Source organism: Ictalurus furcatus, chromosome 19, assembly GCF_023375685.1.
Source record: "Ictalurus furcatus strain D&B chromosome 19, Billie_1.0, whole genome shotgun sequence".
Classification (NCBI taxonomy): Eukaryota; Metazoa; Chordata; class Actinopteri; order Siluriformes; family Ictaluridae; genus Ictalurus; species Ictalurus furcatus.
In genome coordinates, this window is record NC_071273.1 from 12,113,614 (window position 1) to 12,127,187 (window position 13,574).

The following is a 13,574-nucleotide window of genomic DNA, read 5'->3' on the forward strand; positions in this document are numbered from 1 at the left end:
ATCGCAGTCCAAAGCCATCTTCATGGTGTTTTAGTGGTAATCTCATTGATTTTTAGGCGGTCCGTATGGGGCCGTCCTCATCAACAGCGAGTGATTTCCAAGTGATGAGGACTCCAACCAGGACTCGGGCATCAAGATGAATAAACGCTCTCGGTATATGAGAGATATTACCTAGACTGAGAAGGTGCCTGGTTTCCTGGGAGCTGTTTTTATTTTCATTTGTAAGAATGATTTTTTTATTTATTTATTTTTTAATTAAATGTGGTGAAATATACCATTTAATACCACTAGAGCATTATCTACAGTCCGTGTGGGGAAACAATGCGGTGTCAGTACTGTTGTTCGTAACATTGATTTTGTTTTTTTTCTTCTTAAATAAGTTCTTGTTATAGACGCTAGATAAAAGTATAACTGAAACCATATATAAATATGTTTATCAAATATGGCTCATCTGTTTTACCGCCACTTTATTAGCAAAATATGATGAGGAGGATTGACAGGAGTGTCCTAAACAGCTCAGAGAATCGCACTCTTCTTATGGCTGTTAAATTAGATGATATAAATGACAGAAAGCATGTTGTCAGCATGGTGTTAGTGCTACACCGAGAACTAAAGTATGCCTTGTAGCTTTTAGAACAGCAAACACCTGAATTAGGAATACGATCAATTAAAAACGTGTTCATTTTACCCTGACGAGACTGCTGTGCGATAATGACTACACTTGACGCAATATTGGACCCACAGTAACAATTCATCCAGTTTAGAGGCAAACCATGTTTATTTAAATCAACAGGAAACACGCGTCACTTTCAAATTGTACATCAGCGGCCTGTATTCCATTCGCTCGTATAAAACCTCAGAACCGTAACAGCTGCTCTGTACTCACCGTGAAATCTTTTAAGAGCTGAGTATGAACATGAATACATGGGTGGATAGACAGGAAGTGAGGTTTTAAACACCTGGACGGAGCCGTCATGACGGAGGCGATGTTTAACACGGTCCGAATAGTCCGTCATTTATTTACATCCTTCGTCAAAGCCGATAAAACGGCGCTCCCGATGATGAAATGATCAGTTGTGCATTTCTTTCATGACTTACATGGTATTATGTAGATGTTAAGTATAATGATACCTCGTGCTACGTTATACGCTCTAATCTCATCTGCTCTTTTTGTTTCTTGTTGCTCTTCTCATTTTTCCTCATTCTTTCTCTCCCTCTGTCTCTCCGTTCGTCTCACTTCCTCCTTTGTCTCTGCTCGTCGTCTCCTTCTTTTTTTTTTCTTGTCTGCAGAGGAAGAGGTGGAAAATTTCGATGTTTCCAGCTTGCAGGAAGAGGTGCTGCGGAACATCGAGGCTGACAGCTTCTGGTGCATGAGCAAGCTGCTGGATGGTATTCAGGTAAATTGATTCCCCGTTCGCCGGATCCCAGGCTTGCTTAAACCAACAGCGTGTGTGTGTGTGTGTGAACGCTCGGGCAGAGGGTTGCACTGCTGGGAGAGAAAACAGCGTGTGTGTTTTGTGTGCGAGTGTGTGTGTGTCTGTCTCACCTGCTTACAGTAGCAGCGCTGCACGAATCCCAGGCGTGACGGTGTTCAGTCTCATTCTCTCCCTCCTTCTCGGGCCTCTCTCCAGGAATGAAACTGATGATGAATATTCTCTCTCTGCACCGTGGGCAGAAGCAACCTGCTTACCCAAAAGGCCCGGCGGTGCACCAATCGCCATGGGAACGTAGTCCGCCCTTCCCCGCTTTGTCTTTGTTTTCTCTGTGTATGTAATTGATTTAAAGCTGGGAAACATCAGTGCTGCTTAGGTTGTCATGACGCAGCGTGTTAAGCCCTGTGCACACTCCAGTATGTGGCTAGCTGCTGCAGGCAAGACGCTGGCCCTTCCACTGTTACCCAGAAATCAGTGGGAATGCCCCATGCGGTTCACTTTGAGTGTTTTTATATGGTTGTTTTCCTCGTTGATGAAAGACTGTGTAATTACGCCTGCGTGGGAGAGAGAAACGGAATCTTTCTCTCAAACACACGGCTTTGGCTCACACACTCACACACATGCACACACATAGGGTGCTGATGATCGTCCCCTCCACAGTCGGAGGTCATTTATATTCGGTGAATCACCTCTCTTTGCTGGCAGTAGATTAAAATGCATTTGGAGCCCCAGAAGCTTTTGTGCTGTTTTGTCACTAATTACTGCGGTAATTTGTGTATACAAAGAGGATTCTCATAGGCACTAATGACTTCCTCCACTCATTGTTTTCCTCACACCTTCACATACGCACCGCCGCTAATGGCATGCAGCATTTGCTCACAAGTTGTTACTGTCGCCTGTTCCCTGTTTGCTTGTGTGTGTGTGTGTGTGTGTGTGTGTGTGTGTGTGTGTGTGTGTGTGAGATTCTGCACCTGCACTCACTAGTGTTTTTCCTGTGAATTCATAGTTTCAGCAGGAGAGCCACATGTTCATTATAAGCAGTCATCTTTTGATTCTTTGTTTGACACTGAGGTGCAGTTACGCTGCGTTCATGTCAGTTTGAATCCATTTGCATGAATTGCGAAACAGTTCCGACTGTCCTTGTAAAACGATTTACTCGTCAAATATTAAATAACGTTGAAATATTCAGTAAAGCTAAATACTAGAGGTGTGATGATGCACACGATGTGATTTTGATCCAGTGATATCTGAACACGATGCATGATTTAAAATGATGCCGGTTTAGTTTTTGCGCGATGTGTTCGGGACTCTTCGCAGCATGAAACGAAACAAAAGCCGTGCATCGAGTGCCTTTGACGCCGAGCGCGATTAAGTGACGCGTATGTACGCTCGTGAATGGAAACAGTGGATCCCTATGGAGCTGTCCACATCGTTCGCGGCGCGACACTTTTTTTTTTTTTTTTCATCCAGCGTGTCGATTTTTTTTTTTCCTGTCGTAACAGCCCGTCCAATTAGATTTGAGCTTTAGGTCACGTGCCTGGAGACACCGCTGTTGTACAGAAGGGTGAGGTAGGTGGCGCTATAGCACAGAAGGCTGTTTTTAAAACCAGTGTAAACACCGAAGAAGAGTATTCTGGAAGAGAGGAGAGAATGGATATTGAGTTCTTGTTTATCATTTGCCAAGTTTCCATCCACTTTCTGCTCATTTCTGTTATCAACAAAGTGAAAATGCATAAAAAACAGTTTGCGATATTTTCTGTCTCCCGCCTGTTTCCATCCAAGTGCCTCTTTTGCCGATAAAATGGTGCACATCAGTTACTTATGCATTAAAAAGTGCCGTTTGCTCTTTCTCTCTCTCTCTCTCTCTCTCTCTTTACCACTCACGCTTGCACAAGTGCGTGTACCATGGAGATATAAACAAACATTGCCATCAACACATGCCGTAGTATAAAGTATATTTCTTGCTGAAATACTTCATATTTGTTTGAATGCAAACAAATACATATTTTTTTCGTAATGTTACAATTGGACCTTTTGTAGCAGAAAACAATACTCAGTATGTCATTTGTTATTTATCTTTATATTCTTGTTGGAACACGTCGCAATAAATATAACGGGATAATAAGAACTGAACCGTCACTTCATTTATCAGAGTTCTTCCACCACGAGAAAAAAAAACTGGGCTAGTCTTGGGCATTAAACTCGGGTTTTGTCCGCCTGCTGTGTTACTGCGTTATATTTCACATTATTTCATTCATACTAAAACAGCTTGATAGTGCTGTTCAAAACACACCGCAAACTTTCTGCCTCGCTTTCTGGGTAGAATACACATAAGATAAGAGAACTTCGTTTCTGTGCTCCTTAACGGTTTGTGTCGCGGTGCTACGCGCCAACATGTAAGCGATTCTTCTTCTCAGTGGTCAAAGACGATAGGCCGATAGGCCGATCAGCTGAACAGTGGGTCGCGGCACTTATCGTGCAGGCGTGAATTAGCCGAAGGCGATCAATCGTTTCGTGTTCGGCGTGAAAGCACCGTTCGTCTGCGATTCGCTCCGCTTTATCACGTCGCGCTCAGTGTGAAAGGGCCTTTAGAATGAAAAAAGAGAAAGAGAAAGAAACCTCCAAAGTAATGTCAGCTTAACAAAAGCAGCACACAGATTTACATTTAAAAAACAACCAGCATCTTCCTTTAGAAGCCGGGTAAAGCCTGTGAATCGGCAGAGATACTTTGCTGGGTGTGTTGTTTTGTGTCTTCGTCTAGTTTCACCCACCAGCACACACACGTCTTTGTGGTGTTTGCGCTGGAGTAAGATGTTCGTATTTGGCCATTTCAGCACGTCGTAATGTTTCCACCACTTGTTGGCCATCAGCATCAACATTACTGAGAAGCCCCATTTGTGGGAATCTTCTAGCTCTGATTAAGGCTCTGGGTTACTGATCAGAAGATCGAGGGTTCCAGCACCAGCACTGCCAAACTGCCAGTGTTGGGCCCTTGAGCAAGGCCCTTAACCCCCTCTGCTCCAGGGGTGCTGTATCATGTGCTCTGACCCCAGCTTCCTAAAGGCTTCTTCTTCATACACTAGCCTGCTGAATGAATTGTTTGAGACCCAGACATATTGATTCAAGAGCTTTGTTTCAAACAATACGACATAATATGCCATATTGTTATACCCTTACTAAATATACATATTATTATTATTATTATTATTCACCATGTTTTACTTTTCACTTCACTTCATTTTTGTTGTTTGACTTTTCACATTGCAATTGAGATATTATATGGGGGGGAAAGCTTTGTCCTCCTTTCTTGCCCCAGTTTATATGTGCATCTTGGTCTTGATCTTCGTGTATGATGGTGTGTGTGAGTGTTTCTGTTATTCATAGGACTTGCCAGGTATTAATGGGCTGATCTGTACAGGAACAGGTGTTCTCACTTCTCGAGCGGTCAGCTGAAACACATTCACACCTGGCCTGTTCATGTGTCTCGAATGCGTCTTTACTGACCACTTGCAATCACAGTTTGTGGCGAGAGACGTTTGTCCAATCAGCTTAAAGCAACACGTCACTTCCAAAAGGATCCCCAGCATTACTTGCCTGAGATCAAAGCTCAAAGGAATAAGAGGATATTCCTTTGAGCATTGATATTTAGGCAGCAGACAGCATTTCCTGAACAAACCAGAGAAAAGTGCTCAGATTGGTCAATGAAGGCTTTCCATGTGCTATCAGGGGCAGACTGTATGGCATTTTGTGCAGCTTTTGCTCAGCTAAACACATTTCACATACTCCATCCATCACACAAATAGAAAGGAGCTCTTATCTGAAGAGAGGGGAAATTGAAATAAAACACGAGTAGCAGACACAATTTTAGTTATAATTAGTTGTAGTGGGAAATGGGCTTACAGCTCCCATACACACAGTTCTCACACATACATCTCACACACATACAGCTCCCATACACACAGTTCTCACACATACATCTCACACACATACAGCTCCCATACACACAGTTCTCACACATACATCTCACACACATACAGCTCCCATACACACAGTTCTCACACATACATCTCACACACATACAGCTCCCATACACACAGTTCTCACACATACAACTCTCACACGCATACAGCTCCCATACACACAGTTCTCACACATACATCTCCCATACACACAGTTCTCACACACATACCACTCTCACACACATACAGCTCCCATACACACAGTTCTCACACATACAGCTCCCATACACACAGTTCTCACACACATACAACTGTCACACACATACAGCTCCCATACACACAGTTCTCACACACATACCACTCTCACACACATACAGCTCCCATACACACAGTTCTCACACATACAACTCTCACACGCATACAGCTCCCATACACACAGTTCTCACACATACATCTCACACACATACAGCTCCCATACACACAGTTCTCACACACACATCTCACACACATACAGCTCCCATACACACAGTTCTCACACACACATCTCACACACATACAGCTCCCATACACACAGTTCTCACACACATACCACTCTCACACACATACAGCTCCCATACACACAGTTCTCACACATACATCTCACACACATACAGCTCCCATACACACAGTTCTCACACACACATCTCACACACATACAGCTCCGATACACACAGTTCTCACACATACAACTCTCACACATACATACAGCTCCCATACACACAGTTCTCACACACACATCTCACACACATACAGCTCCCATACACACAGTTCTCACACACATACCACTCTCACACACATACAGCTCCCATACACACAGTTCTCACACATACATCTCACACACATACAGCTCCCATACACACAGTTCTCACACATACACCTCACACACATACAGCTCCCATACACACAGTTCTCACACATACAACTCTCACACGCATACAGCTCCCATACACACAGTTCTCACACATACAACTCTCACACACATACAACTCCCATACACACAGTTCTCACACATACATCTCACACACATACAGCTCCCATACACACAGTTCTCACACATACAACTCTCACACACATACAGCTCCCATACACACAGTTCTCACACATACAACTCTCACACGCATACAGCTCCCATACACACAGTTCTCACACACATACCACTCTCACACACATACAGCTCCCATACACACAGTTCTCACACATACATCTCACACACATACAGCTCCCATACACACAGTTCTCACACATACAACTCTCACACGCATACAGCTCCCATACACACAGTTCTCACACACATACCACTCTCACACACATACAGCTCCCATACACACAGTTCTCACACATACATCTCACACACATACAGCTCCCATACACACAGTTCTCACACACACATCTCACACACATACAGCTCCGATACACACAGTTCTCACACACATACCACTCTCACACACATACAGCTCCCATACACACAGTTCTCACACACACATCTCACACACATACAGCTCCCATACACACAGTTCTCACACACACATCTCACACACATACAGCTCCGATACACACAGTTCTCACACATACAACTCTCACACATACATACAGCTCCCATACACACAGTTCTCACACACACATCTCACACACATACAGCTCCCATACACACAGTTCTCACACACATACCACTCTCACACACATACAGCTCCCATACACACAGTTCTCACACACACATCTCACACACATACAACTCTCACACACACACAGCTCTCACACACATACAGCTCCCATACACAGAGTTCTCACACACACACACAACTCTCACACACACAGTTCTCACACATACATCTCACACACATACAACTGACACACATACAGCTCTCGCACACATGCAGCTCCCATACACAGTTCTCACACATATACTGTTCTCACACATACAGCTCTCACACACATACAGCTCCCATACACACAGCTCTCACACATACATCTCGCACGTATACATCTCACACACATACAGCTCTCAAACCCATACAGCTCTCGCACCCATACAACTCTCCCACACATGCAGCTCTCACACCCATACAGCTCTCACACACAGAGCTCTCACAAAAATACAGCTCCCATACATACAGCTCTCGCACCCATACAGCTCTTGCACCCGTACAGCTCTCGCACCGTACAGCTCTCGCACCCATACAGCTCTTGCACCCATACAGCTCTTGCACCCATACAGCTCTCGCACATGTACAGCTCTCGTAAAATACAGCTCTCACACATACAGCTCTCCCATTCACACAAACACATGCACAAAAACACACCTCTCACACATGCAGCACTCACACACGTACACGTTCCGACACATACAGCATGCATACCGCGCTAATGAACTTGACCACAGTGCACAAGTCTCAATGTTTCCATGGCAGGAAGTGTTTAACATTCTTGAAGGTGAATCCTGTTTTATTTGTTTTGTACGAGCCTCTCACATTATTGCAGAGACACGTCTCATTAGGCTGTAGATTTCACATTTCATATAGTCTGTAGCCCTTTTCAATACTGGTCCAGAAATATTCTAATAATGTCCGGTAATGTATTTGCATGCATGCTCCATTTAGTGCGTTCAATCTTGTAAATATGTCTTACTTTCTCTTATCAATAATCCAACGCTATCAGATTATCGTCGGACGAATGAATATACACCGAAAATCTATCGCTTCCAAATCCTATATTTCCTCTATGGACCACTGAGCTGACACTACCTTGTTGACTTTTCTTCTGTCACGGCTTTAACCTGCTTAAAGAGTAAGTAAGTAAGTAAATTTTATTTATCTAGCACATTTCACACAGCAAAGCTGACCAAAGTGCTGAAGAGAGTAAGGAAAGTAAAAATAGAAAACAGAATAAAACCAAATAAAATAGACAATAGTAAAAATTAGATTAAAACGCTTGGGAGAAGAGATATGTTTTAAGCCTCTTTTTAAAAGTGGTAATAGAAGGTGCAAGGCGGATGTCCAGTGGCAATTGATTCCATAGACGAGGGGCAGCAACTGAAAAAGCTCTATCCCCCTTTGGGGGAAACGTGCACAAAGAGACATGCACATGCTGGTACGTTCAAGTGCATGACTCAAAGGCGTGATTCTGATGACATGGAACGAAACAACCAGCCATGTTTGCTTTTGTTTATTTGCATGAAAATAATTGACTCTTGCCATTTTTATTTATTTATTTTTTTTAAGACCAGTCATATGACGAAACCTGTCTGCGGTCTCTCAGTTCTCTGCAGTTAGTTTCTACATACATTTTATTTCTTTCCCCACAGACCTCACTTCTATTACAGAGAAAAGGAGGAGTAATAATTAGTAAACATTGTTTCGGCTCTGTTTGCAGCACAGATAAAGCACGGCATTAGAAAGGAATCTACTGAGCTTAATTGGAACAAAATATACAGGGGTTTTGTGTAGTTGTGAAGGGAAGGAATTCAAAAGCACTAAAAGTGACGAAGTCTGGAAATTCAGAAAGTGTTTTGGGTAAAGCATGGATGCTCTGCTGTTGAAGTAATGTAGTCTTAAGACACTATGTTTCTAAATCTGTAGTCTTTATACGTCTCATTGCATGTTTTCTTTTTGCACAGTACAGTTAAAGACCTTGAGATGTTAGCAAAAAGGCGAAACTTAGAGCTTTTTAAAAACTCTTTGCGAAATGTTTTTTTTAGAAGGTAACCCTGAAATACAATTAGTCATTGATTTTTTTTTAAAAAAAAAAATTTGTTTATCAGAACACACCAGAGTGAGAAACCAAGACATTATGACTTGTTGCCTACTAATATAAATCCTCCTGTCCTTGTTACAAACATTCGTACATAAGCGCTTTTGTGACTGAGGTTTTAAGGCAGGAAGTAGTGAGAAACAGTCGACACTCCTTCACTCCAAAGCTTCAGGCAGGGCCGAGCCACTGTGGGATGTTGATTGATTGATTTGATACCCCTTCTTTGTTGAGCCTAGGTAAGTTAAGGAAAATAATCAACAATGGGGTGGTTTGATGTGGCGAGAAGCAGAATAGAGTTACTGTTATCACCAAGAAATACATTTATAGTTACATTTAATGTTGTGGAATTAAATTACAAGTTACTTCCTGTCTTATATATTATGTTACGTTATAGCAGCTATAAATAGTCATTCTTTCGCTTTCTCTTGGATAAGTGTAGCTTGTTCTTTTACTAAGAAACTGCAAAGCACAATCTGTTCCGTCATGAAGACTTTCCTGTGGTGGAAAACGCAAAGAAACAGCTTTACCCCTGACCGTTACAAAGGGTTCGATTATATACAGTTCACCATCGTAGTCCCAGTGAATTATTTGTCACTATTGAAACTATAACGAGTTCGAATGAGTACATCAATATAAACCTGATGGCACTAGTGTCAGAGCCATGCTGTTTTAGAGAATCATCTGCCCAATCAGAATGGAGTACTGAGATAAGAAGCGTAAAGTGTATATTTATCAACACATTTAAAGCAATCACTACAAACCACGTCGGTTGCATTTGACATGCGTTTTAGTCATTAATTCTCTTAGGTTCATGCTCAGGTAATTAGATGCAGTTTTGCTTCTCTGATTCTGTGGGTTATGATCTCGCTGTAGCGTGCTGCTGAGTGTGTGGGTGTGACAGTCAGACAGAGGGAGTTTTGTTTGTTGTTGGGCTGTCACCTCCACCGTTTAATATTGAATGATGCTAAACACAGTGTGACAGGTGGAGCTTAGCCGTGCTCAGGGGAGAACAGCGTTTGCAATTATAACAGCTTAACCTTCTGCCTGCCACTGCTCCAGGTTAACTCTTAGACTCTCACCGCCATTCAAAACACACAACGAACACATTTCTCCAAACGAGCAGTAGCTGAGTGGATTCGGAGGTCACCATCTGATGCGCATCCTGGCACAGTGTCGGCAGGAAAAACACCTGATGCCACCCATCCAAATCATACAGCATTTCATCTGTGGATTGAGAAAGGTTCAGGGAATATTTTTGAAGTGCACCGGTCCCTTTTCCAGCAAAACACCCTTGCAACATGATGCTGCCACCTCAGTGTTTCATAGCTGTGATTGTGGTGTTCGGATTAAAAGCCTCACCTTTTTTCCTCCATACATAATGCTGATTACTGTGGCCAAAAGGTTCATTTTTTGTTTCATCCTCCAAAAGGCTGTTGATCACCTGCAAACTTCAGTCTTTTATACCAGTCTTAAAATAGGGGCTTCTTCCTCGCACCTCAGCCTTTCAGGGCATGGATATGTAGGACTCTATTGATAGTGAATGTACATTCATTGGTACCTGATGCCTCCAGCTGCTTCTCCAGTTCCATCTTTGTTGTTGTCTTGGGGTTCTGTTGAAACCATAGATCGTTCATCCCTGGGAGTTCATTTTGCTTCTTTCCTGAGAGATGCATTGTTAATGTTCTCTCAAGATTTTTATATTTGCATACAGTTGTTCATACAGATGCATGTGGTACCTTCTCTTGTTTGGAAATTGCTTTTAATGAGGAACTGGACTTGTGGAGGTTCACACTATTTTCTTGGATCATGGTATCAGGGGCAAAAAGGCACTGGCTTCAAAGGTAGGCCATTTTCCAACCACAGACGCATTCCCAGTTAACTCTAAATTATGACATTTGACCAACAAGAAGCTTGTAAATATCACTGCATTCATTTCTGGAATCTTTCAGACTGTTTAAAGAGACAGTCAGCTTGTATGTAAACTTTGACCACTGGAATTCTGATCTGATAGATAAAAAAATCTGATTTTTTAAAATTGCCTTTGATGTGAACAAAGTAAATACCCTAACTGACTTGCCAAAAGAAATGTATGGTAAGGTATGGAGATTGAATATCTGTAGCATTGTTGTATGTAAACCAGTGGCCTCAACTGTATATCCAAAGTTGGATCATACTCACAATATGCTAATAATTGACATCCTTTTAGCGCACTTTGGGTATTTTGTCTTTACTGTTAATAGCTGTAAATTGTAATAACTTTTAATCACACTATTAGATATCTCCTAGAAGAGGACGGATTCAATTTCATTTGTTCATATTTAAGAGATTTCTTAAGTTGTACATACGTGCAGCTGCAAATGAGAAAAATAAGCTGTTTGAGAGCAAATGATTATAGCAGTCCCTCTAAGCAGCCTCGTAGAGAAATAATAGGCTCAGCAGGGGGAGCAAGGCAAAATCATATACTGTCAATTTTCCAGAATTAAATTATTTGCTACTTCAAAACTGATAGCATGGTTGCGTCTTACAATTTGTTTGGCTGGAAGTAAAAAAAAACAAAACAACAACAACAAAAAAAAAAACATGTAGTGCTTATTTTGACTTCAAATTGCCCTGTTCTCATTTATGTCAAGTTCTTTATTATTATTCTCTGGAGCTGCATAAATATACCCGAAATTCATTACTGTGCCACTGCTGCACATAGCTGCTTTTCTCATTTCTAGTTATAGATGGAGTACAGCATTCCTGCAGATATTCATAGCTGGAATAGGCATTGACATTGTTGAAGCTCAAAATCAGTAATACTTTTGTTAAGGCAACTGTAACGTTGTTGAAGCACGTCATCTCCAGTCCACTATGAGGAGTTAACTAAACCTAGAGCTTTTTTTGTCACACTACTTTCTAGCTCACTCACACAGATGGATAGATAAAATACCTGGGTAGATAGATAGATATAAACTTGGATGGTTGGATGGATATACACTTGGGTGGATGGATAGATATGCACTTGGGTAGATGGATAGATATGCACTTGGGTGGATAGATGTATATACACTAGGGTAGATGGATAGATATACACTTTGGTGGATAGATGTATATACACTAGGGTAGATGGATAGATATACACTTGGGTAAACAGATGGATATACACTTGGGTAAATGGATAGATATACACTTGGGTAGATGGATTTATATGCACTTGGGTAAATAGATGGTTATGCACTTGGGTAAATGGATAGATATACATTTGGGTAAACAGATGGATATACACTTGGGTAGATGGATGGATATACATTTGGGTAAAGAGATGGATATACAGTTGGGTAGATGGATGGATATACACTTGGGTAAATAGATGGATATGCACTTGGGTAGATGGATGGATATACACTTGGGTAAATAGATGGATATGCACTTGGGTAGATGGATGGATATACACTTGGGTAAATAGATGGATATGCACTTGGGTAGATGGATAGATATACACTTGGGTAAATAGATGGATATGCACTTGGGTAGATGGATGGATATACACTTGGGTAAAGAGATGGATATGCACTTGGGTTAGATAGATAGATATTCAGATATACTGCTCAGGAGAAACAAGGGACTCATGAACAACTATCACAAAATATAAAAACAGTCATTGATCATCCAGGTAACGACACAGTATTAAGAATCAAGGGTATGTAAACTTTTGAACTGGTTCATTTGTGTAAATTCAGTTATTATCTTGTCTTGTGGACTATATGTATACATCTGCTGTGTGAAACAGCGTATTCAGGACAGTACTAAATAAAAAAACAACATGCCATTTTAATGATCCTCTTATTATATGTTTTTGTAATTATTAGCATTTTGCAGATTCTACAGGGGGTTTGTAAATTTCTGAGCACAACTGTACACTTGGTTGGATTGGTAAATGAATAGATAGAGATTTGTGCAGTTGGTTGGTGGCTCAGTAAGGATATAAAGCTAATCCATAATGCCATAATGGAGAAGTGTGTCCTCCACTTCTGAGAATCCTCTCCTTCTTACTCATTGCTTCCTCTTGCTTCATCATTAGCTCTCCCCTCCTGTACCCTGCGCAAACACTGTTCCTTTCCTCTCTTTATCTCAAAGACGTCCAGTTGTTGCTCTTGCTTTGTTATATAAACATGTGCACCTTGACAATAGGAGATAAAGAAATTGACTGACATGAACGAAATAATGAAGAAAGATGACCGAGCCATCTGCAGGAATTTTTACCCATTTGTTTATCGCTAAAGTTTATTGCTTTGAGCCCCCCCCGAATTGAGAGTGCTCTAATAATAACCTCGCTTTCACATGCATTACATAAATGATATGTATATTAGGGACATGACATCATGGGCCAGTTCATATTCTGTTTGAGAATTTC

At 41.6% G+C, this 13,574-nt stretch overlaps 1 protein-coding gene across 4 annotated transcripts in view; it reads left to right on the forward strand.

The window, feature by feature from the left end:
- The window catches only part of tbc1d22a (TBC1 domain family, member 22a), a 183,152-nt gene that overhangs the window by 87,148 nt on the left and 82,430 nt on the right, over positions 1 to 13,574 (forward strand). For all 4 annotated transcript variants that reach the window (XM_053650349.1, XM_053650352.1, XM_053650351.1 and 1 more), the window contains one exon: positions 1,291 to 1,397. In XM_053650349.1, coding sequence (XP_053506324.1) covers positions 1,291 to 1,397 — 107 coding nt within the window. The remainder of the gene's footprint in view (positions 1 to 1,290; positions 1,398 to 13,574) is intronic.